General features: G+C 40.7%; 1 protein-coding gene across 2 annotated transcripts in view; it reads left to right on the top strand.

Annotated features, from left to right (window-relative positions):
• The first annotated feature begins 1,745 nt into the window (after positions 1-1,745).
• The window catches only part of POLA1 (DNA polymerase alpha 1, catalytic subunit), a 204,000-nt gene continuing 180,556 nt past the window's right edge, over positions 1,746-25,189 (top strand). For both annotated transcript variants that reach the window (XM_052794757.1, XM_052794758.1), the window contains exons 1-14: positions 1,746-1,858; positions 3,244-3,368; positions 4,360-4,456; positions 4,931-5,011; positions 5,786-5,901; positions 6,153-6,215; positions 7,707-7,805; positions 9,720-9,915; positions 10,155-10,323; positions 11,215-11,393; positions 14,794-14,906; positions 15,357-15,473; positions 22,789-22,863; positions 24,113-24,251. In XM_052794757.1, the coding sequence (XP_052650717.1) occupies positions 1,828-1,858; positions 3,244-3,368; positions 4,360-4,456; positions 4,931-5,011; positions 5,786-5,901; positions 6,153-6,215; positions 7,707-7,805; positions 9,720-9,915; positions 10,155-10,323; positions 11,215-11,393; positions 14,794-14,906; positions 15,357-15,473; positions 22,789-22,863; positions 24,113-24,251 (1,600 nt within the window). In that variant the 5' untranslated portion in view covers positions 1,746-1,827. The remainder of the gene's footprint in view (positions 1,859-3,243; positions 3,369-4,359; positions 4,457-4,930; positions 5,012-5,785; positions 5,902-6,152; positions 6,216-7,706; positions 7,806-9,719; positions 9,916-10,154; positions 10,324-11,214; positions 11,394-14,793; positions 14,907-15,356; positions 15,474-22,788; positions 22,864-24,112; positions 24,252-25,189) is intronic.

A 25,189-nucleotide genomic window follows, 5' to 3' on the forward strand; every position in this document is an offset into this window, starting at 1 on the left:
CTAGTCTCTTTTGGCACCAGGGAGCTGCTACAGGTGGTTAGGGTGGTTCCTCTGCTTCCATCTAAGACTAGGTCCAGCAGTGAGAGGTAGTCTTGTACTAGGAACTGGGTAGGTAAGTTAGAAGGATCAAAGTCTGGTAGGTTTTTTTTTTTTCAATTCTCTTTTACCAATGCAAAGGAGTTCTTGTGGAGAAGGAAAATAATTTTCAGTTTCAGAACCATAAAAATTCTCTCTTCTAGATAGTTGAAAATAGTCAGTATATCCAGGCCAAATAATACTAGTTAATGCCCCTGCAACAGCGTATCGGCCGTAAGGACAGAGTCCTATTTGCTCTCAAATGGCTCTGAAGTGTTGGTGCTACCTGCCTCTCTAAGAAGCTGGAGTCGGTGCTTACATATTTTCACAAGCAGCAAATGGTCCTCCGGAATTTTCTGCAAATGAAGGTGGAAAGTTCTTTGGGCAGTGACTAGCCAACACCGATGTTTTTGGGAAAAAGGTCGAGGCTAGTCTGTGGTGAAACAGCACAAACCCCACCAGTTTCTCTGGGTTTCTTAATGAAGGCACAGGCAGATAGATCTCAGACATTTTAGAGGAGAGGACTTGTAAAGGTTTAGTTGTCATAACTGAGGCTTTTAAAAACACTTCCAACTATGTTTGAAACTGAAATACATCCTTTTCCAGACACAGTTCTTGCTCTTCAGCTGAAGGCTGGTGTGTAATACCTTCACTCGCATGGGTCAGGAGTATCTCTCTAGCATCAAGATGAGCAGAACATACTCCACCTCCCCACCCTGCCAAAGTCGGGTGTATGCAAGCAAAAAGCTCTAACTGTTTTTTTCTCTGAGCCCTCCATGCACTTGGCCTCTGAAGAAATCCAGTCTAAATCTATTTTTTTTGTGTGTGTCTAGCAAGGAAGTTTAAAAAAAAAAAAAAGGTGAAGGGATTTGGGAAATAGGAGGGCATCCATCATGTTAGCTATTTTGTCACTAAACTGGCCAGCCACTACCTGCCTTTGAAGAGGCTAGGGAGTGATTTACTGAAGGAGTTCCTGAAACTTGTGACAGAGCAGAACACCTGCTTTAAACATGCAAAAAGCAAGCCATGGCTCCTGCAGATGTTAGCCATAGCCTGTCACGATCACTCTTCTAGCTTCAGTGGTTATATATTGTTTAAAACCGTGTGGGAAATGTCCGTTTCTCCCGGCAGGGACCGATCCACTGCTGACAACGTTGTTGCAGGCTGTCCTTGACCCTCACGCTGGAGCTTGTAGGCGACCGACATCAACCACCACCCTCTCCCAATTCAGGTGCGTGCATTTACGTTATTCTGCCCCAATTAAGGCACCGTACCACTAGGGTTTATAGGCCCCTACATCCTCGCAGCAGCGGGAGCTCTGCCGGACGCCCCTCAGGCGCAACTGGCGGGACGGCCCCGATCCGTTTGCTGCTGCCCCTCACACCCCTCGCGGGATGAACCAGCGTCTGCAAACCGGCGGCTGCAGCCTCCAGCGCCAGCCCAGGCCTCGGCCGGAGCCCGGGCCTCGCCCAAAGAAGCGGCTCCGCCTCGCCGGGGGCCTCCCTCCCGCGTTCGGCCGTGAGGAGAGAGCCGGACGGCGGCTCCCTCAGCCCCGCGTTCGTCTGTGAGGAGAGAGGCGGGCGGCGGCTCCCTCAGCCCAGCTCCGCCCCCCCCCCGCCCCGCGCGCGGGGGGCGGACCCGAAGCCGCCGCCTGGGCTGCTGATTGGCTGCCGCCCCGGCGGCGGCTCGCGGGGCTCCCGTCTCGCGCCACTTTCGGGAGCCTTGGCGCCAGCGGAGGGGGCCGCGGGCGCCATGGCCGAGAGCGGCGTTCGGAGCCGGGACGGTGAGAGACCCGCGGGGAGCTCGCTGGGAGGGGAACGGGGCGAGCCCGGGGTGGCAGCCTCCTTCTCCGCGGCGGGGAGGTGGCTGCCATCGTTCTCGGGTTTAGGCCCGGGGCGGGGGGGGGGGGGGGGGGAGCAATGGGGCAGCGGCGCTGAGGGGTGGGGAGGAGGAGAGCGCGCGTGCGCGGCGGGCGGGCGGGCTGCAGCTCTGAGAGGGTCGGCTTCGCCACAGCGGTGAGGCCGGGTTATCCCGGGCGGGAAGGCCGGAGGGTTACCTTTCCCCCCCGCCCCTCACAGGCTGCCAGGCTGGGGACGGGCCGGCATTTCGCTGCTGGGCAGTGGGTGGTCTCAGGTGGGGTTGAAAATAACGTTTTCCTCAGGAGCACGTTGCCTTAGGCGCTTGCTTACGGTGAGCGCAAAGAGTTGACAGAAAAATCTCGGTAGAAATACACCCAGAGTGTTTGCATCTTTGCAGTTCTTCCACATCTGGTGCCAGGCAGCGTAAGTGCCCCTTAGCGGTACAAATCCTTACTTACTCGTCTCGGCCACACTGCCTAGGTGCAGCTCCATTAACCGTTTGGCCTCCTGCTGTCACCAGGAAGGGACTGGCCTTCTCCTCTGGCTGCCTGGCCTGGCCTGGCCGCTTGCGCTAGCCCTGGGTCTCCTCTGCCTGCAGCCGGGGGGTTCAGCTCCTCACACAAAACCTATAGGCTTGTTCCTGGGCTAGTTGTCCACTTTCATACGTTGGATTGGGACCATTCATTCTCTGTAGTCAGATAAATGTGTGTCCCCCCATCAAAATCAAGAGGGAGAGAGGAAGGTCAAGAGAAGCAGAGAGAACCTTGCTGTGGAGAGCACTGTGAAGGGAAGAAAGTGTAAGAGGAAGGGGGGCAGCAGTCTTCTGCTGCCAACAGATTACTCGTTCATCTCAATCTAGCTGCACTCTTAAACGTTGTGAAACCACCTAAAAAACCATTACTGCTTTGTAGCAATATAGGCCTTTTCTAAGTCTGTCTGTTCCCGAGTTGTCATGGAGACATGCAAAATAAAAGGAGCTGGAAATTCCCAAAGAAAGAGTGGGGGGATCCTTTTCAGATAAGGGTTGATGAGATTTGAGAGATGCTGTGGAAATCTAGGTGATAGCGTATTGCTGAATATGAACTGGCACGAACTCTGTTTGATCTATGTGTCTGTCTGAGACCATGCCTCCGGTATAATTCCAGAATTGGCTCATCAGGAGCCGTCTGTGTGCCTTTAGCCAAGTAGGTCTCTATGTTCATTTTAAGCAAAACTGCAACCATCTATTAATACATCACTGAACACTAAGTACCAAACGTAACAGCAGCTCATTACTAAACTTATTTCTCTTGTATTTAATTAATTGCAGCAATGCATGAGTCTGGAAGTTGTGCAGCATCACGTTCTAGACGTGAGAAGAAGTCTAGAAGAGGCCAGCAAGAAGCACTGGAACGTCTGAAAAAAGCCAAAGCCGGTGAAAAAATAAAATATGAGGTGAAAATTCCTCCTCTTTTATTAGAAAGTGAATGGGAGCTGAGATGCTTAACTACCCTTTAATACATATCTAAAAGTTACAGGAAACAAAATCTGCCTTTCAGATCAGCTTTTTTTCTTTAACGGTGTATGTTTTTTCAGAATGTAACTGTTTTGCTGCTTTCTGGTATCATTCATTTGCTTCTTTCTGTTTTCAAAACTAAACCTGTTTTATTAACTGCAAGTCAAACATGCTTGTTACTGCTTGATAACTATCCCACAGGGATAAATTTTAAAATTTAATTGTGTAATTAATGTTATGATAGGAAGTACTTTTTTTTTTTAAACTTCAAATGTTTTTAAATGTTAAATGAATTTCAAAGCTTTACGTGACCGAAATCCATTAATATTGATATGCTATGTTTCCACAAAGAAACCAAAATTTAAGTGTTTAACTGATAGAACTGAAATCTGGCAGTGTAACATTGATACTGTCCAGTTAATTGTAATGCCAATAGGAAGTGACTTGCACGTTGAGGTGGATAAATCTACAGAAGCCTGGCATGCATAGATCATTAACATGCAAGTTTACTCTGAGGCACAAAAGAGCATTTTCAGCATTATGCTTGGGCACATCAAATCACCTTCCTTTTCATTGAGGTCATCTTGGTGTTTGAAATAGAGCCAAAGGTCAGAAGTCTCCATTGTTAGGATTTTTTGGGGTTTTGGTGGGGTTTTTTTGTAATGTGAAACGAGCAATAAAGCAAGTCAGTCTCAAACTAAATCTCTACCAGTGCTTCAGTAGATTTTGAGTTTCAGCATACTGTGATAATTTAAAAAATTCGTCACTGCCAAAAAAGAAGCTTAAACTGAATGTGTGCTTACTAGTTGTGAACAATGTAACAGTGTAGGGAACCATGCATTTCTTGGGAACTTTTATGTTCTTACTAATGACCTATATTAATAAGTAATGGGATGGGAATTATTAATCCTCAGTATACTTTAACTATAGGTTGAGGAGTTCACAGGTGTTTATGATGAAATAGATGAGGAAGAATACTCCAAGATGGTCAGAGAACGTCAGGATGATGACTGGATTGTTGATGATGGTAAGTTAAGATTCATTTGGAGAATTATTTTGGTTATAGTGTTATAACTCAGTTAGGCTTCATAATGTTATAATTAGTATGTTCTTACAAATTGTTTTAGGAGGCAAGAAAGAGATCAGCTTTTATATGGAAATGAATCTTTTGCATTGTTCTCATAGTAGTGTATTGGGATGGTAATGAAAATATTTTTCTGTTAAGAAGTTTTTGAAATTTTATTTCCAGTTATCAGTGACGTAACTTTAACAAGAAGTACTGTAATTGATAATTTCTAATTAAACACATAATAAGTGTATTTAGTCTAATAGAAGGTACAGCTGGGAGTGCTGTAGTTTTTAATACTTCTGCATTTATAACTTTTGCTGTATATTAAAGGAGAAAAGTTTAAATATGTAAAACTTTTGATTATGAATATATTTAGAAATATCAGTAGACAGAATTTAAAATGTAAATCTTTAACAGTTTGTTTTTCTACAGATGGGATAGGTTATGTAGAAGATGGAAGGGAAATCTTTGATGAAGATCTGGATGATGATGCTCTTGGTTCCAGTAAGAAAGGTAGGTTGAACATGACCGCTGTAGAATGGCTTCCAGTGGCTTTTAAAAGGTACCTAAAATGGGCAGCTTCTTGGCATCAGTATGTGGTGAATGTGGCCAAATAACATGTTACTTGAAGCACTATAGTTCTATGCCTGTGACTGGATTTTGTTTAGCCCCTGTGATACGGAAGGTAGAGGTCCACAAATTGAGGTCAAATCACTGCTAACTACTTCAGCACTACTGGGGCAATTTTGCTTATGGTCCTCTGCGGGATATATATTCACTTCTAGAACAAATGCATCTAGGAATGATCTTGGTTTCCAAAGCCAGTGTCTAAAGGATGCTTGGTCTCTTTTGCCACTAAAATACCTGCATGCTTTTAAGCATCTGGGATCAAATGATTTTGCCAACTTTTATGAAGTTGCTGGCAAACTGAGAAATTGAGTCTGGTGTTGAGAATCCAAACCTAGTGCCAAACTCCTGGACACTTGTGTTTTTTTCAGGAGATGTTTCCATGTAAAGTATCTTGGTCCTTTTTCTGGAGTATGAACTTGGATATGCAAAGATCATCTCTGATGTGACTAGGAAAGATAGGGTGCTGATAGGGTTTTGCGCTTTTTTGTGTGTGCATGACAGCCATTACAAAGCTGACGGCAAATGAAAGATGATTAAGCCTCATCTCAGCCACCAGTGTGAAGGTGGAAAAAATATACTACCTCAGCTATCTATTCCTGGACCCTTAAACACTGAGCTTTGCTGATGCAGAATTCACATTTTTATATTTTTCTGTAGGAAAAGGTGGCAAAACATCTACGGTTGATAAAAAGAACGTGAAAAAATCTGTGGTGTCAAAGCCAAACACAATTAAGTCTATGTTTATAGCCAGTGCTGGGAAGAAAAACACAGATGTAAGTTTTTATGTTTTTGAATTTAAAGATTTCTAACTTGTTTGCAGTGGTTTAGTGGGAGTGGAATAAAGCAAGGGCTCATTTCAGTTTCTCGTGTCTAGCAAGACATAAACTCCTGTTACAATCTCTTAGATATGGAGCATTCCTGAAAACATGTGTTTTGTGGAAACCCTTTAGTCGTTTCCTGCTGGTCTCCTGATTGGGTTTGCACATATAACTGAGAACTGTTTGGCTAATCTGTTATTTTGCAGAAAACTGTGGACCTGTCAAAGGATGATTTACTAGGGGATATTCTTCAAGATCTTAATGCTGAAGTAAGTATGTTAATAAAATTTGTTTGAAACACCTTAATGCGTTCTTTTTTTTTGCCGTGGAACATCTCAAGAAAATAAAGTTCTTCCTAAAACTAGACCATGTAAGATTGATTTCTTCCATAGCACATCTGCTTGGTATATTCCATGTATGTATGCAGCCTACCTGTCATCTCCACCATGCAGAAGTTGCGTGACTGTATTGGTTTGATAAGCCAAAACTACTATGTCCTGATTAGACGTGATTTATATTAATGTGATGTAGAGCCTGTGCTGATGCACCCTTCTAGGTTTTAGTCAGCTTGGAGTGAAACGGGACTTAACCTGCATCTGAATTGCATATACCATGTATGTGTATCACCACGCTCCAGCCAGTATACTGTAGCATATTTCCATCTGGCGTGTTTGGGTTCATGAGGGGACCTGAAGGAGGACTGTTTCAGCAGATGATGTAGCCTGAACTTCTGTCTGCCTCCTCCTGCTTTCCACAGTTTGCTACAGAGAACCAGATTAACACTTCTCTGAGTTAGGAGTGCAGGATGGCTACTGTAGCAGGCTTGGACTGTCTCAAGTGAGGCTGTTCCTTGTCATTAATGACTTTTCAATGAGTTAATGCCCCTTAGCAGGATTCCGTAAAATGGAAAGGATTGCTTACATGTAAACTGTGAAACTGCTGCAGTGGTGAGATACTGAATTGAAATATGTTGTATTGTAATAAGCATAATGTGTTTTTACAGAGCAGTAAGAGGGGTATAGATGTTCCAATGTAAAGTTGTTCTCTTGGTTTTGTACGCTTATTATTTTACTTCTCCCTGTGATATCTGATTGAGAGTTATAATACCTTAGGCTATCAAAAACTCTCAAATCATTAAGCAAATGCATTTTAATGCTGTCAAATTTTGTGGAGCATTGATTAGGGGAAATAATGCTAATAATTACACTATGGCTTCTATTTACTTAACTAGTAGTTAGCTATTGTTTTTTTGGCTTTGTTGTTTGTTCTCTAAAATTTTCTTTTGTTACTAGCTGTTGATCAGTATAAAATATCTGTGCATGTAAATAAATTAAAACGGGTTTTCCTCTAGTGTGACAGTGCTGAAAGAGCACTTCTGCCTTTCTTAAGGCATGTGTGTTCAATACTACTGTTTCAGCAGACATGAGGAACATCCCACCAGTTATTCTGATATTTGTGCATTAAAGGCACAGTTAGCTATTGAAATGCCTGCTGTTTGAAAAGTGTTTCACTTATAGATGACAGTTTTTCTCTCAAACTGTTTACCAAAAAAATCCAGCGTCGGTCTTCATGGGCTGATTGCTCAGATAACTTTTTCTTTTTACATGGCTGAGCTGTATATCGGGAGGTGTGTTTTCCTGGCAAATGAGAAATACTGGTGGCTTTCTTTGTCTTTGGTGGAAAATGTTACTAACCAAGGCAAAAGAAAACACTGAACACCACCTTCATTTTGTCACTTTCTCTTTTCTTTTAATATTCAGACTGTTCAAATAAGCCCACCACCAATTATAATGCTGAAAAGGAAAAGATCTGCTGGAGTACCACTGAATCCTTTCTCTGTGCAGTCCCAAACTCCTAAGGTAATGGAAAAAATCAAAAAAGTTCTCATTAATAAGTATTAATCTGTATTTTGGTTGATTTGAATGCTGTTGTCTTTTATTTCTGCTTCTAGATTACCTTTCTCATTAGCTTCCTTAGCAATGTTACTGTGTAACTTCATGCATTTTTTTTTTTTGTCTTCCCCTTCTATGTTAATACTTAAACAGAATACAACTCCATCTGTATCGTTAGTATAGTAGTAGTATATAGCTGTTACATTTGACAGGTGAAACTGTCTTTATAATGTCCGGTGCATCACATGAAGGTGAGCTTCTGCTTTGTCTCTTTTTTCCTAAGAGTAGAGAAGACCCTTGTGGCAAGGAAAGGATGATGGGAAGTGAAATAAGCATGAGAGACTCTATTTGTGGGTGTGGAAAAGGTGTGGAAAAGGATAAGAAACTCATCTTCTGCAGAAATGAAAAGCAAATGGAAAATTGAAGCTATGGATAGAAGTTGACCCTAGTGGAAGATTTTGGAGTGAAAGGAGGGACGGGCTGCCAAGGGTGGAAGGCTAGCATTTTGTTAAGAGTTCTGGTAAATGAGAAGGACGTTATAGCTGGAAATACAATGAGATATTTGGTAAGAGTCTGTAGAGGGCAAATGGAGTAGAGTAGATAAACCCGATTTGTGAAACCTTGTGTAATAGTGACATCAGCTCTTATGCAGATAATAATTGCAAGTGGCACTCATTTCAGCAGTTGTGTTGGAGCCTAGAAGTAATTGAAAAAGAAAAAAAGTGGGAGATACAGTAAGAGAGGATCTTTGTCTTCACAGTGCAAAACAGTGGTCACTTTTAGTAGGAAACATTGAGAAGGGAATTAATTCCCAAACAGGCTGTTCAGATGATAGCTTCTGTGATCCTAGCAGGAGGAATTGGAGATTTTAGACAGTGAAACAGATGAAGAGGATGAAGAGTCCAGCCTTAGAAAATAAATGGGCATAAAAAGCAAGATGGCAGTGATGCTTTCTATTGCAGGAGATGAGCAGGAATATAAGTATGAATAAATGCATTTGGCTGAGCTGGCAAAAAATTGTTGGTGAAGGTAGATTAAGTAATGTTTGCTTTCTGTTTAAGGTGAGTGAAGGGCTGAGTTTGTCGTTTGCCACAGTAGAAGTAGCTGTACTGAGATTAGAACCCTAGAAACGATTGTGTTCAACTCTAAGTTCTATGTTGGTAGATAACAGCTTTCCCCAAAGATAGAGGTTTTGGACCTTGCCGCAGGTCAAGGGCCAGTAGATGGAGAGACCTGTCGTTGGTCATGGCGGAGGGTACTTCATATGCATCTTCCATAAAAAGAGGTTCTGTAGCTGCTGCCGTAGTGGTATCTTGTCTGAAAAACAAACTATGTGCTTATTGCCTCAGATTTTAGACTTGCAGAGCATGCTGAAATGCCGTTTCTTTGTTTTCTTCACTCTCCCTGCCATGTCTGTAGCATGAAGAAATCCAATGGCGAAGCACTCTGTTTTCTAGATCCATGGTGTCTTCTAGACATCCTGAACTCATTGCTGATATGAACAGGTGTAAACTGCCAGATTGGCCTTCCGTGGTTGTTCCAGGCTCTGTCCCTGCCTGAGGTATATTGTCACATACGCAGGTGACACAGAGGTTTTAATTTAGGAATGGAGTAGTGCTATGTGGGGAAAATAGTGAAAGTAACCACAAACTTAATTAAATGTCAACCATGGCCTGTTGTAAACTGCTTTTTAAAATTATAGTAGAAACACATAAGAATTTAAAGTTTACTTTTAAGGAGTTTTAGCTGTCATGCAAAATATGTGGAGCTTTTCCTCTATCCCAGGTTACTAGTTCTGCAAATAGCAAGTGCTAGATGGTTTTTTTTCCTTTTTTGCTCTTAAGAGAATTTTTTTAAACTCGTGGCTAAAATGTCTTTCAGGTAATCACCCCTATATCAAAGAAAGCTCCTGCTCATCTCAGAAAGGAAGCTTTTCCTCCAGCTTCGTTTCATCCTAAATGTCCCAATTACACAGCAAAATCTGCCATAGTCTCTGAAAAAGAGGATACCAAGTATGTGCAAAAAGCTACAGAAAATGGGGGAATAGTGAAGACAATAGAAGAGAAAGCTGTTGAAGGTATCAAAAAGAAATCAAAACCCCATTCTGGAAACTCTTTAAATATGGCATATTAGTGTTAAAACACTTCTTAGTTATGCTAAATAGATGCTTAGATGGCTTAAATGTGATATTTTCTTTGTATATTAATACTGTATATTACGTTCATACATGTAGTATGCTATCTATGTATACTGCTGTAGTATACGGTGTGTCATGTTAATGACTCAAGCCTTTAGTGCTATGTGCAACACTTCCAGATGATGATCAGGGAATGATGGATTTTGATGAGGAGGACTTTGATGAACCTATGGAAGCAGAGCATGTGGAAACTATACCTGAGACAGCTGAAAGCTTGAAGAGGGATGAGGAAATTGAAAAGAAAGAGACAGAGCAGCTGGAATCAGAGAAGAAAGAGACATCTGTCTTGTAAGAATCTCTTTTTCTTTTTTTTTTTCTTCTACCAATAAGCCTTAGATTTATCTTCATATTTGTCTTTGCCAATGGGATAATTATGATACAGACAAAATGATGATAATGCTATGTGATGGGTTTTTTTGTAGTGACGTTAAAAATGGTAATGTTGAACATGCTGATAGCTAATTAACTGAAAAATACTTGATGTCTTTGGGATTTAGCACATGACAACATAACACATTTTAGTATATTGAGGTGACTCAATGTGGGTGTTGAACAATGATCTTCAATGCCAATAAGCAAAAATGAGGAATTGCTAACGATGCTTGTTCTAAGCAACTATGAAGGTATTTCATAACATTAGTTGTAGTTAAAAGTATTGTTGCTAAAAGTAATTTCACATGGTGAACAGCTATATCTTTGGAAATAGGAAAAACTTTTTTTTTCCTGTTTTTTTCGATTGTTTGGAAGAATCTCGAATCATACATTTCCATAAATTTAAACTGTAAAATATTTGAATGAGCAAAAAGACTTAAACATTTAATGACTGAAAATGTAGTTTTGTTGAAATAATCTGCTGTTCCCACTAAGCAGCTTGTACAGATGGATGGATATATTTGTTGTTTAAAGGCTTGAATGACGAAGGCTGAAATACCAGGCAAATGATTTTTAAAGCCTGCCTGTTGTGTACTGAGAACCATACTTGCATGTGGGTTTCTCTCTTTGTCACTCCATCCTTCTTTTCAGAGAAATCTGAGGAAACCCAACTGTTGGGAATGTTGCTTGGTAGTGGAAAGAGCAACAAAAGGTGTGAGATTATAGGGCTGAAAAAAAGCAAAAGAGTGGTCATAGTAAAGGCATAAGTTTACTTCTTGTTTCTTTCTTCTTCTGCAAAACCCGCAGAAGTTGTTCTCTCTCAGGTATCTCATGTTGGGACAGAATTGATGAGGATGAAGCTGATCTAGTAGTGGCAGAAGTTCAGCTGGACCCCAATCTCCTTCCACTTGTGAATGGGGAAAATGATGATCAAGTCTTAAGATTTTATTGGCTGGATGCTTATGAAGATCAGTACAGTCAGCCAGGTAACTGTTCAGTTAAAGGCAGAAAATGCCATTCTGAGTCTTTTTATGTAACTGGGATTTTCAGACTTGCCTAAATTATGTCTAGATACCCTGTCTCTCTGTGCTTCATAACTTGTACATTCATCTCTTGTTTTTCCACACCTCTGTCCTCAGCGCAGGGCACTATGACTGGGAAAAGTAAGAATGTCGTCTCTTGGCCTAGTATAGCAGTAGGGAGGTACAAAGGGAGCTACTACCACTTCTCAATGTTGGTGACCCATTGGCAGCCTTAAAACCCAGTGCACTCCAGGAATAAGTTGGTGTTAATTTCTTACTCAGTGGTACAACAATCGAGCATGCTTTCTTCCTGTTTCTGGAAATGTAATTTAAAATTCTGATGGATTATTAAAAAGCAGTTGCACAATTTTATAGGAAGGAAAGGTATGTCTATCAAGGGAGGAAGGTGGCCTGAAAAATACAAGGTCTATCTAGATCCCTTTATTCAAACTGTGTAAATCGTGAAGATTGTCTTTGGATTAACATCCCTAAGATACTTTGTGCAGTTGAAGTGTGAATCCTAGCTCATCATCTTCAAAACTGCGGCATTCTGATCTCAGCCCTGACAAAAGAAGTGTTCACATCTGTTCTAAGCACTTCCCATCCATCCTCTCATTTCATCAGCAGCTTTAGGATCTTGGGTTTCTAATTTGTGCTTCATGTAGGTTTACCGGAAGGTTCTTCCGTATGTTGTTGAAGGTTTTTTGGGTTGATGCTGTAAGCATTGAGTCAGATATGTTTCTTTGTTACACCTTTTGTTGTGAGTTGGGATGCCAGACTTAAATATGAGACTGTGCTGGGCTGAACAGCTTGGTGATGGGAGTGGTAATAATCATAGATATCTTGATGAAATCAATGGCTTTAATATAAAATTGCTACTTTTAAAGACCCCACTATTGTTCTTTTTCCTTCTTTTTGTCTTCTAAGTCAGTGGTTGCTGAATGGAACATAATTATGAAAGGATTTCTGTTCCTCGCATGCAAGGAGTGTTCTTTTCTCATTATGACTTTTTCAGGATTGAATAATAAAGACTGCACCTGTTTTCAATTAGTAATGTAGAAGGGAAAATTTTGATACTGCTTTTTGTTTAACAAGTTCATGATCTTTGTTTATGCCTCATTTGCTGTGATGTCAAATGCATTGCCTGAAGAGTAAATACTATAGCATAATCATAAGATTCTTTCAAACTTAATGATTTTTTTTGGAGGCTTACTTTTCATAACTCCCTTTACTATCTTAGGCAGAGAACTTGAGAATTGTAATCCTATTAACATTTTAAAGAAATAAGAAATAAAAACTGCCCTTTCTTTCCCCTCTGCAAGACATTTTCCTTGTCTCATGACTTTGCTTGCCTTTTGGTTCATTGGTAGCATGATCTTTCTTTTCACAGACTTTGTGTTTGATAAGCTTTACTCCCATTTTTTCTTTGTTTCTTCTTTCCATAATCAGACTAACAGGGGATAAGGCCTGATATCTCTTCTCTCATTTCTTGGTTTTACATATGAAATGTCTCTGAGAACTCTTTGAAGTTAGCCCTGCTTTTGGGGGGGGGGGGGGGGGGTGCGTGGGGGTGTTCAACTAGGTGACCTCCAAAGGTTCCTTCCATCCTAAATTACTCTGAATCTGTGAAGTCTGGGGGTTAAGACCACTTACTTGTCCATGCTAGAGTTGATTAAAGTTTGTCTTTGCAATCCAGGCAGCCTTTTACCCTGTCTTTGACTGGTTCATGTATCCTCCTTTCTACCTCACCTGCTTATATGTATGCCTCTGACAGGTTAACTTCTCCATGCTCGTAATATTGCCAGCTGTTCAAGCAACCAGCTACTGTTTTGTGGTCTCTCCCATAGTTCCATCTTTCTGTATGGTATAAACCTATCTGAGTTTTTTATCCCTTTAAAAAAAAAAAAAAAATTGCTGGGGACAAGAACTTCATCTTCCCTGTCACTTAGATCTGTAATTTGAGCTCTTTTTAGATCCTTTTATTCAAACTGTCTAAATCTTGAGGATCGCCTCTGTATTAAAATCTCTAAGATACTTTGTGCAGCTGAAGCTTGTATCCTTGCTCATCATCTTCAAAACCGCAGCATTCTCTGTCCTTGACAAAAGTAGTCTTGTTCACATCTATTCCATGCACTCAAGAAATTATTTTTCTTAGCCTGTCACTCTAACCCTGTCATCTGTCTTAGTGCATCTTCACTGATTTATCTTTGATCTAATGGAGTAAGAAAGGTGCCTCTACACCTGATAGATTGCATGGCAAAGATAAATTATAACTCTTAACCAAGGACCTGTTTGTGCATTGGCAGACCAAGGAGAAACATAGGTTCCAAAATCTTCTTTATGTGAAACACTGTTTCTGAGACAGTCTCAGCTCTGATGTTTCTGATTTCATCAATAGTAATGTACTGTAGGAAGAGTGTCTTTCACGTAATCAGATTCCAAATTGTTTGGAGTTTGAAGGGAACTCAGGTGAAGCCAGGTTTTTGAGTTGTACTTGGAATTACTTGTAATTCACAAACTACGTGAAAGTCAGCTGGCTTTGTTCTATGTTATTTCAAAGTTTAACATCACTTGATTAGCAGTTTGCAGCACTTTGTGCTAATGCCAAGTTCTCTGTGCTCAGAGATGTGCATGTACAATAATGACATGGTCCATAGTGAAGTCAGTTGTGCTAGTCCTGCTCTATATAGGCTTTCTGAATGTCTACCTTTGTTACAACTGCTGTCTTAGCATCCAGGATTTCTTGCGATGTCATATGTCTTTCCATGTTCTCATTTGTTAAAAAGTCAGTTGAAAACTTTCCACAGTTGATAAGCTTCTAGTTGTTGTCTCCAGAATGTATTTCTACAGGTTTTATTAGTAGTAGGGTCTTGATCTCATGGTACTAAAGTGTAGGAAAAATGAGTTAATTTTACTGGTCCAGCTGAAGAATGAAAAATTGCAGATAACACATGTTTCAGGAGTGATTGACAGCACAGGCATTCTGATTATCTTCAGCTTTCACTGACTTCTGTCTCCTTCCTCCCTCTCCCCATGAATTATCAAACTAATGTAGGTAGAAATGGACTATCAGAACAGAATTCTAAGACTGGCTGTGTCACGTCATTTTGAGTTTCACATATCAAGGTGTTACTATAGTGATGGAGGTAGGGGCGTGAAGAACTACACAGGTATCTATTTGTAAAGCTGGTGTTTAAAAATTTAGAATGTGCTGATACATTGGAAAGATTTGTTGTTCAAGGACCTAAACCAGAAATGGTTGTGTTTCTGTGTAAGAATACAGAATAAGCTGCTTTAAGCAACATTAAGAATGATAAATTTAAGAATTGCATATTGAATTCTTTGCTCTGCCCTTCTTCCTTAGGTGTGGTATTTTTGTTTGGTAAAGTTTGGATTGAATCTGCAAACACCTATGTCAGCTGTTGTGTGACAGTGAAAAATATTGAGAGAACTGTTTATCTACTGCCACGTGAAACAGTAAGCATATCTTTCAAGCATGTCAAACATAAGTACCTTTCATTCTGCTTATGGCAGGTTATGAGTTCTAGTAGTGTGTTTGTGGGAACTGTTGAAGCCAGTGTTGTCTGTAGGTGGTAAAATCCAGTGTATACACAGGATATCATGTGAGATGCAGAGTAGAGCATTGCTGCTTCCCCCCGACCCTAACTAACAACTGCAGTCAAATTGTTACCTTTAGACTTGCTGCTTAGAAAATAAAGTTGTCTTGAAGTATTAGTAGAAAACTTAGTGCTTTTTAAACACTCTGTTTCAAATAATATTTTTTAAATTTGGGGTTTCTTGGCTGATTGCATTGTAGTTTTCACTTGAAGAGATACGTGATTCATAATAGCAAAGCAAAATTCAACTTCTTGGTCATGTCTGCTGGCATTTTTTGTTAATTTGTAAAACCTAACTTCTGTTTTTGAGGAAATTGACCTATCCACCGGCAAAGAGACGGAAACTCCGGTAACTATAATGAGCGTTTTCAAGGAATTTAATGACTGCATTTCACCGAAGTATAAGATCATGAAGTTCAAATCCAAGGTTTGTCTACAAGCATCCTATTTGGTCATTTGCTGTTGTTCTGGTTTGTAAGGTGGAAAGTCTGTTGAAACACTGTCCAGTGGGGGAGGTTATGCTGAGATGCAATATATAACTCCTGACATGTGTAAGTGTACCTGCCTGTAAAAGCCATCCCAGTGTCTTCCCAAATATCCATACTCCTTTAAGAAAGGTAAATCTGCAACATGATTGTTCCACCAGAGGTTTAAACGTACTGTTTTCAAAAATACTCATTCATTAGCTTCTTTGAAACTGGGTTGAATGTCAGACTGTCTTGCTTGCTTGCTGAGCTATTTTTGAGAATACAGAACAGATAGAAGTTCTGATGCCTAAAGCCTGGGTATCAGCTCATGGTGTCAAAGTTTAAAATGAAAGATTGTGTTGTCCAGCAGATAGGTCAGTACACTGGGATTAGACCATCTTTGCATTTGACCAGGTGTCGTATTGAACTTTATCTCTTGGCATGTCTCATCCTTCCTTTCACCCTTGCAGATTTATCTTTTTAGAATGGGTGCCGTTCAGAGCATGGATTGTCATAGTGCGCTTATACAGGAGGTAACAAGTTGTGAGAACTGTCATGCAGTCTTGAAACTTAAGCTGTTCTGGGCTTACACCTATGGGCAATAGTCTTATAGTGTTATTCTGCTGTGTTCTGTTTGCTCAACAAACCTGAAAAGAACATTGGAAAACCAAAATGTTGCTGTAATGGAAAATTTGCACATACAGTAATATAATACTTGTTATAAGTCTGCAGGAAAAGAGCTGATACCACTGATAGTGTTGCACATTTGGACTGAATTAGTTTGCTAGTGTGAGAAAGCTTTCTTGTTCATTTACATAGAGCATTTGTCTTTTGGCAGGGGTGCAGAGGTGAGAAGTTTGTGTGGGGAAAGGTGGCTAATATGCAAGTTAGAGGAAAAGATGTGTTCAGAGTGAAGTGCTTAGAAATTTTTCCGTTTCTTGAAGCAACATGTCATTAGTCTGGCAAAGCTGTCTTTCATTGTAATTACTGGGTGGTGTGGAATTAGTTTTAACTTTTCCTAGCCTGGCAGTCTTGTGACTTCGTAGGATTCATTCCTGAATAGTTGATCAGGAAATGGAATGGCAAGTAAAAATGCAGGAAGAATGGAATTTAACAATATGTAAATGAGGGAAAATAAAAACAAGTTCATATAGTAATTCAATTTGGAAAGACCCTCAGGAGGTCATCTAATACAAAGCTAGAGTACTTCTGAAAGTTTCAGTTGTTAAAGTGAAAATGTGAGCAGTGTTTCTCAAATGGCAAATTCATGCAAGACATGATGTCTTTTCATCAACGTGTGGCTTAGTGCATTATTTACGTAATTCAGGGAAAATGCACGTCATTAGTACTTTGTAAAACTTTTTTTTGTTCTAGATTATTTTCTCTCTCAAAACTCTGATGCAAATTCAGCTTTTTCAGTTTTCTTGGTGTTATTTCTCTTGTATAGTTGATTATAACTTAATTGTTATGTATCAGAAAGGAATGAATTTAACAATAGGTAAAAAACAAGTTTGTCATAGCTCACTGTTTGAAGACCCTTTGATGAATGAGGGAGGAAACTTGGGGCAAATCAATTCTTCATTAAAAGAGAGGATGCAAACACTTGTACTCTGGAAATGAAAGGAGGGGGAAAGGCCTTTGAAAAGTCACAGATCTGCTAACAGAATCTTAGGAAACCTCCCCTGTTCCGTGGTATGCTAAGGAAGAATAGTGTGAGTGAGGTAATGGAGTAATATAGTTTAACCTTCAAAGATGGCTTTTAAAAATAAAGGTAAACCATATGCAGGAAGTATTTGAACTGTTATTTCTGATGTTAGTTCAAAGCTTATCAAATTTTTACTGACTTTACCCAGAGCTCAGGGTAAAAGACCCAGCTGTGTTGTCCGGACCATGACTGTAGTGCTTCTGGGGTCCTTGAGTGTAACACAGGAGTGATCCCTAGCAAGAATAGGGAAGTAACAGCACTTAGGTGTTGTTCAGATCTTACCTAGAATATTACAACACTTGATAACCCTGATGAGGGAAGATTAACTCAAGCGACAACAGGTACAAAAGATGGTAATTAGAAGGATGAGACAAAAGGAGAGTCAGTTATACCAGAGATAACTATGAAAGAGCTTTAATTTTTTTAGCCTAGTAAAGTGAAGAATAATGATAAGACCTTTTTGCTCTCTAAAAACATTAAAAGGGGATGAGCAGCAAGAAAGCTATTTAAAGGAGAGTTTTAGCAAAAGAACAAATTTATAAATTTTAATTCATGAATAAATTAGGCAGGATAGTTGGGTATGCAGAGAAGCTCTGGAATAACCTACCAGAATTGTTTCTGAACAGTAAGAATTCAAATTCTGTTTGAATTCATCAGACTCCTCAGTAAACTGAATTTTCCTAACATGGTAAAAGGCTATCCAGCTTTATTTTGCTGGCATAATTTTCTGCTGATTTTGATAGTTACTGTCTCCTGGAAGGGTTTAATGAGAACTGGAGCTAGCAGGAGGGTATGGCACTAGTAGTGTGGGGGATAAGAGAAGAGATAGGATTGGAGAGCAGGGCTGTTGGTGGGGCCTTTAGAGGATTATTCAAGGAAGGTATTACAGTAACTCAGCTATTCCAGCTTAACACAAAATTGACTGTGAACAAGTGGCACCAAATCTGGCCAGGCTTACATTGCTACAGCAGGGGGTCCTTTTGCTGCCTGCATGGTAATTGTGGAAGGTAGCGGGTTTGTCCCATTACTGCACCCTCCTTTTCTTTTGTTCCTCTCTGAGACACCTCAGTTTGCCTGGTTATATACTGTATTAGTCTGTTTTTCATAAGGAGTCATCATCTTTCTTCTCATTGCAGTCATACCACCAGAGGTGGTGTGTTGTTATACAGCCCTTGCATCTGTGTTTCCATAGGGGTGTGCAGGGCTCTCAAATTGAAATGGTGGTGGCACTCAGCTGAGTGAATGCTCCCAAAAAGTGATCTCCACACAGTTGTGACTGTATGTGTTTAAGAGCTAATATGCTTTAGAAGAACTCCCCTGTTCTGTGATGTGCAGCCAGTGTTCCACTACTGTGTTGTTAAGGGTTGGTGTTTTGAAAGATTTTTAAAAGGCTAATGGCAATATTGCTCAGGTGAGCAGAGCACTCGTGAGCAATGCATTCAGAGTAACACAAGTCTCAGTTTTGGCATAGTACTCTGAAACTGAGAAACTCTTATTCTTCCATCATTAGCTGGAAATCAGAAAGGTTACTAGCATACTTGCCATGCACCCAGAGTTCTTTTATTCAGAATACCCAGTTTTGCGATGATGCGGAGAGAGCCAGTATTTATGCACTGAGACAAGTTGTCCTCTGTGCGTGTGTGCGTGTGCATCTTGGCCTTGCCAGCACCAAACTTTGTCCCTGGGAACAGATACACTTAAGCCATATCATTTCCTCCTGCACCTGCTGCTAATTGTAGCTTCAATGGGTTGCACTGCTGCCAAGTTAGCAAGTCTTCACAAATCAATTTGAAAGCAGCCTTACTCCACTTAGGAACTTAGCAGCTAATCACTGCTGCTCATTTCTGCTCTGTGAAGGGCCACTTGAAGGGCAGATTACTCTGCAGCAAAGCATTCATTCACTGCAGTTATGACCAGACGCTTGTGTAATTGAGCTGAGCTCTGTGGAATAACGCAGATGAATCACTGCAGCATACTATTTTTACACTATGTTCAGCTTGCGTTTGCAACAAGAACTTGTTTGAAGCCTGAGAGTGTATTTTAAATTAAAAAAAAGAAGGGAGCCACTGGTAGCATGTGCTAAAAGCAATGCATTGCCATCTCTTATGTTACAGCTACGATGTGCTGCTTGTGTGAGGTGCTGCTTTGGCTCAACAGTTCAGATCTACATTTGCATGCTAATTTATAATGCTTTTCTTTCTTCATAGTGGTGCTCTTCTACCAAGTTACATTACTGTTTTCTGCTTCCACATAGCTGTTGATGCCGTAGTTGTTTCTGGATTTGCCTTCTTCCTATTTATAGCAGAGGGCCCTCTCCTCTCCTACCCAGGCTTTGCAACCTTAAAACTGCAGTGTTATGTGAAGTAGCAAGCTTAACTGCCCGTTGTAGTGCTCTGAGGGAGCTGTCGCTGATGCTATTAATTTAAGGAAAAAAAAAAACAAAAAACCAGCCACCCAACCTCAAAACCAAATAACTTCGAGGTTACCTAACTGTGCATGTATTTTGTTTATTTGTAAATTTTATTCCAATTTATGGTGACTTCGTTCTTATTAAACTTAATGTAGTGGTATATTATGCTGACTCTATGTATACTGTGCTGAACTTAATTTAAGGGCCCTCCAGGAATTCTTGTAGTAAGAGTAATGTTCTAGCATAGTTATGGCATAACATAATAACAATTTTATATAACAGTGGTGCAGATCATTTGTGAAGTATTACAGGGCAGAGCATACATATTACAGGGTAGAGCGTGGCATTTCAGCAGGTACCATAGTGGTGTTGCACAGGATATTGTAATAATTTGGAAAACGAAGGCGCTTATTCTTAGAAACTGACAAGCTGTGCATTTTGTGGAAAATCATTATTGTTCTTGAAGAAAGCAGAAGTGATACTTTCAGTAAAGATGTACTGAACTTGATATTTGTTAGAGATACATAAACAAACTTGACTACTTTCTAGTAAAACCCAAGTCACTCAAAATGAAAAATACAATATTGTCATAGAAATGATTCTGTTCTAAGCATGTAGTAAGTAAACAGCTGGCAGATGGTTGGGAAATAAGCTCTCTTGGGTGCCTCTCTGAAGTGCTGGTACACTAAAGTATGCAGTATAAAAGGAGGAACTGCGTGCAGTTACGGGGCTACAGTCTCATTGGGATCACAGACACATGGTGGGATAGGATGTGGTTAAGAAGGACAGGTTGGAATAGCAAGGAGGGGGAGTGCCTTTTACATGTCAAAGCAATGGGCATGCATGGAGTCCTGCCTAAGGATGGGCAAAGAGCTGGTCAAGAGCTTATGGGTCAGGATTAGAGGGCAGACAAATGAAGGTGACATCATGGTGGAAAAAGAAAGCCAAAGCCCACCTACCTGGAGTTGAATCTGGTGAGGGAGGCAAAGAGCAGTAGGAAAGGCTTCTATAGGTACAGGAAGACTAGAGGAAAATGTGGGCCTGCTGCTGAAAGGGACAGGGGATGTCGTGAAAAAGAGCATGGAAAAGGCCGAGATACTCAATGTCTTCTTCACCTTGGTCTTTACTGCTAAGTCCAGCCTTCAGCAATCCCTGACCCCAAGAGACCAGAAGGAAAGCCTGAAGCACAGAAGACTTGTCCTCGGTGGAGATAAGGTTAAGGAACATTTACACAAATTGGACAGACACAGGTGCATGGGACCTGATAGGATGCACTCATGACTGCGGAGGGAGCTGGCCAATGTCATTGCGAGGCCACACTTGATTATCTTTAAAAGGTCATGCTGATCAGAGGAGGTTTGTAAGGACTGGAAGAAAGCGAATGTCACTGCTATCCTCAAGATGGGCAAGGAGGAAGAGATTCCGGGGAACTAGAGGCTTGTCAGCCTCATCTCAAGCCCTGGTAAAAGGTGATGGAGCAACTAATTGTGAGAACAACTGTTTTCCAGACACACAAAGCACAAGAAGGTGCTTGGGAGTGTTTGGTGTGGGTTTATGAAGGGGAAGTCATGCTTCACCAAGCTGGTAGCCTTCTGTGAAGAGATGACTGACTGACTTGGTGGACAAGGGGAGAGCAGTGGCTGTTGTTCATCTTGACTTTAGTAAGGCTTTCAACACTGTCTCCCATAGTATCCTCAAAGACAAACTAATGAAATATGGGCTAGGTAAGTGGATAGCGAGGTGGACAGAAAACTAGCTGCACTGCTGGACTCCAAGGGTTGTGATCAGCAGCACAAAGTCCAGCTGGAGCCCAGTCCCTAGTGGTGTACCCCGGGGGTCGATACTGGGTCCAATCCTGCTTAGTGTCGGTGTTAATGACTTGGATGATGGTGCAGAGAGTACCCTCAGCCAATCTGCAGACAATACAAGACAGGGAAGAGTGGCTGATATACCAGATGGGTGTGCTGCTGTTCTGAGGGACCTCGATAGGCTGGAGATGTCTCATGACCTACACGAATCTCATCAAGTTCCACAAAGGGAGATAACAAGTCCTGCGCCAGGGGAGGAATAACCCCACGGACTGTGGGACTGACTGGCTGTAAAGCAGCTTCGCAGAAAAAAAGACCTGGTCATCCTGATAGACACTAAGGTGACCATGAGCCAACAACGTACCCTTGCGGCAAAGGCAGCCATGGGCACCCTGGGCTGCGAGGCAGAGCATTGCCAGCAGGTTCAAGGGAGGTGGTCCTTCCCCCTTACACAGCCCTGGTGAGACACACGTGGAGTGCTGCGTTCAGCTGAGCTGCCCAGTATGAGAAAGACGTGCACGTAGTGGAGCAAGTCCAGCACAGGACCACAAAGATAATTACAGGGCCTGGAGCATCTGTCATGTGAGGTGAGGCTGAGGGACCTGGGACTGCTCAGCCTGCAGAAGAGAAGGTTCGGGGCAAGGGATTGGTGATGTAAATCTTATCATTGTATATAAACATCTGATGGGCAGGAGTAAGATGACTCTGGCAGACTCTTCTCATTGGTGCCCAGTGGAGGACAAGAGCAATAGGTACCTTTTGAAACACAGGAAATTTATCAGAACATAAACCACTTTTTTACTGTAAGGGAGGTCCAGCACTGGCATAGGTTGCCCAGAGAGGCTGTGGAGTCTCCATCCTTGGAGATACTCAAAACCTAACTGGAGAGGGCCCTGAGCAACCTGCTCTAGTTGACCCAGCTCTGAGCAGGCGGCTGGACTAGACAATCTCTGGAGATACCTTTCCATCTCGGCCATTTTATGATTTTGTGGTGGTCTGCAACCACCAATTCTCATGAGTTTGTCTGAAGCCTGTGAATTTGCAGAATGTTACTGAGTTTCCTGAGCTATTAAGATGGTATGTTTTTGTTTTGTAATGGTTAGTATACTTGTAAGTCAATTCTGTAGAAACTCTTCATGCTAGGAAAACGTAAAGAGATTAAATACAGGTATTAAAACATTCTTACTATCTTTAGATGGTTATAATGAGTTGCAGAATTGGTAATATATGATCAAGCCCATGATATTTGAGATGTATGTTTTGGCTGGCCTTTATTTCATTAGCTTTCTTATTGGACAGAATGAATATTCAGTTGGGAGATACTGAAAAAATAATATCTTTGTTTTATACAGAAAGTGGAAAAATATTATGCTTTTGAGATCCCAGATGTTCCAGCAAAATCTGAATACTTAGAAGTTAAATATTCGGTAAGTATAATTAATCTGATGAAAGACCAGAACCTGCTTTCTTGCCTAATTAAGAATTCTATGATTTTACTAAAAAAAAAATAAAATTTGAAGTATTTGATCTTTGGCTGTACCTCTGTTGCAGTGTGTAGTTAGTTGCTCATTGTCTTGTAATTAAAAAAAGAAAAAAAAAAGAGGTTAATAGCCAAGCTTGTGGCTTTTTTTGTTATTTATATGTTGGTTAGTCCTTAACAAAAATAGTTCATCACCAGGTAACCTATAACATTGATTTGTTAGCGTTAGCTCTTTGTGTAAATATGAGGGGGAAAAATACTTCCTACAACTACTGCATTCCTCCCGCCTTGTCCCCCAATTATAATTTGATTACTGATTTACAACAATCTGTATTCCCAATTATCCTGCTTTATTTTTTTTATTGACTTGCCACTGAATCAAGTAATCAGCCAAGCAACCCTTTAGCTGTACTGGATCAAGGCCCAAAGTAGCCTAAGATGTTTTAAATTACTTACTACCCTTAAATATTTTGTTGAATCCATGTCCAGAATACAGCTGATATCTCTGCTTATATGGCTCTTGCAAATAGCAGCTAGGAGAGAAAGACTTTTGTTGAAGAGCTGTAAAATTGAGCAGCAAAGATGAAAAAATTTCCCATCAGAACATCAGTAGCTGTTCTTCATTAGCAAAAATACTTGATTTGGTTTCAAATGTAAGAGACGGCAGTCTTGAACCTATTGAGTCAGTTGCTGTGATAATGCCTTTTTAACCCCCCCTTTTTATACTAGTTCTAGGTGCAAAAGCAGCATCCTATAGAGATTTGCTAGCTATCTCAAATTTTTCTTTACGTGTGTCGAAACACTTTATCCAATCTTTATATTAGAGACAAGATTAAAGGTGTAACTATCTAATTAAGTTTACAACATGAGCAGTTTCTGTATTAAAATGGTTATTGAACATTATTGTAGTCTTGGCTGGTGATAATATTTCTGTCTTACATCCAGTATGGATGAAGAACTTTTGCTTCAGTGCATTTTTACATTACTGTCCTGGTTTTGTTATGCACCTATTTAAGTCGAGTCAATAGTGTAATTTCTTCAATTACTGTAAGGTATTATGGATTAAGGCTTTGCTTGTGGGAAATTACAGTGATTTCAGGTATTGTGTAGTTTTGTTAAGGTGCTGTCTGAATATAGTGTGTCAACCTTGAAGACTTCTGTGGTGAAATAACTCACTGCTTTCTGTTACTTGTTAGGCTGAGTGCCCTCGGCTTCCCCAAGATCTGAAAGGACAAACATTTTCACATGTATTTGGAACTAACACCTCTAGCCTGGAACTTCTGTTGATGACTAGGAAGATCAAAGGACCATGCTGGCTGGAAATAAAAAATCCACGTATGGTGGTTTGCATGTGAAATACTTGGTTGCTGGAAAACACACGTCATTATAGATTGGGGGGAGGAGGGGAAATTTGAATTGTACTGATGAATTATCATTTTGTAAATTAACCTTGCAATTTATCTGTGTAATTTTCATTACCTAGTACAAATTGTAACTTATTGTTCCTTTTTTGAGTGAGAGCTCTATCTGTATAAAGTTGCACACTGTACAGATGAGATTATAGCTTTGAACAGCAGTGAGAGGGAGCTCTGCAGTGCCTAGCAGCTACTCTTTGGTGCATACCTTAAAGCCTCGTATACTGAGCTAAAGTTAGTTTCCTAGAAATTTATTCCTCTTTCTTCTTTTGATAACTTAAGATTCATGTTTTTTCTGCAAATGTATTTTTTAAGAACAAACTGCTGCTAGATGGCTTTTTTGTTTGTGTGTTAGGTTTTTTCCTGGCACTTAGAACGTGGTGCGGAGCTTTTTTAGTTTGAAATCCTTTCCGCCTCATGAGTGGCATGCACCACTTACAAGTGGTTATGCTGCCTTATTTTGGCTTGGTTAGAGCCCTTTACTCAAGGTGTGCTACATATTCTGAAGAATGTAGGGAAGTTGATCATACTGGACAAAAGCTAAATCTATTAGTGCAGTCTCCTTGGGGCATTTCAAACGTAGAATTGACAGTATGAACGCTGACACCAGGAGGGTTCTCCTCTTCAGCACCTCGCTCACTGACAAAGCTGATACCAGTAAGGATTTTATGCTGGAATAGACAAGACAAATCCCTGACTGAAAAAGATGGATTAGCTGTGATGGGTTTTCCACCAGACATTGGCAAGTATCAGTGTACTTTCTGGCACTGATTTTAAAGGTCTAAGAGGGGTTTTGCATCTGCACTCTTTGCCCAAGAGCTGACTTCTTATTTCTTTGGCATTTTCTTTCTTTACCTG

This window comes from Harpia harpyja, chromosome 8 (genome assembly GCF_026419915.1).
Source record: "Harpia harpyja isolate bHarHar1 chromosome 8, bHarHar1 primary haplotype, whole genome shotgun sequence".
Taxonomy (NCBI): domain Eukaryota; kingdom Metazoa; phylum Chordata; class Aves; order Accipitriformes; family Accipitridae; genus Harpia; species Harpia harpyja.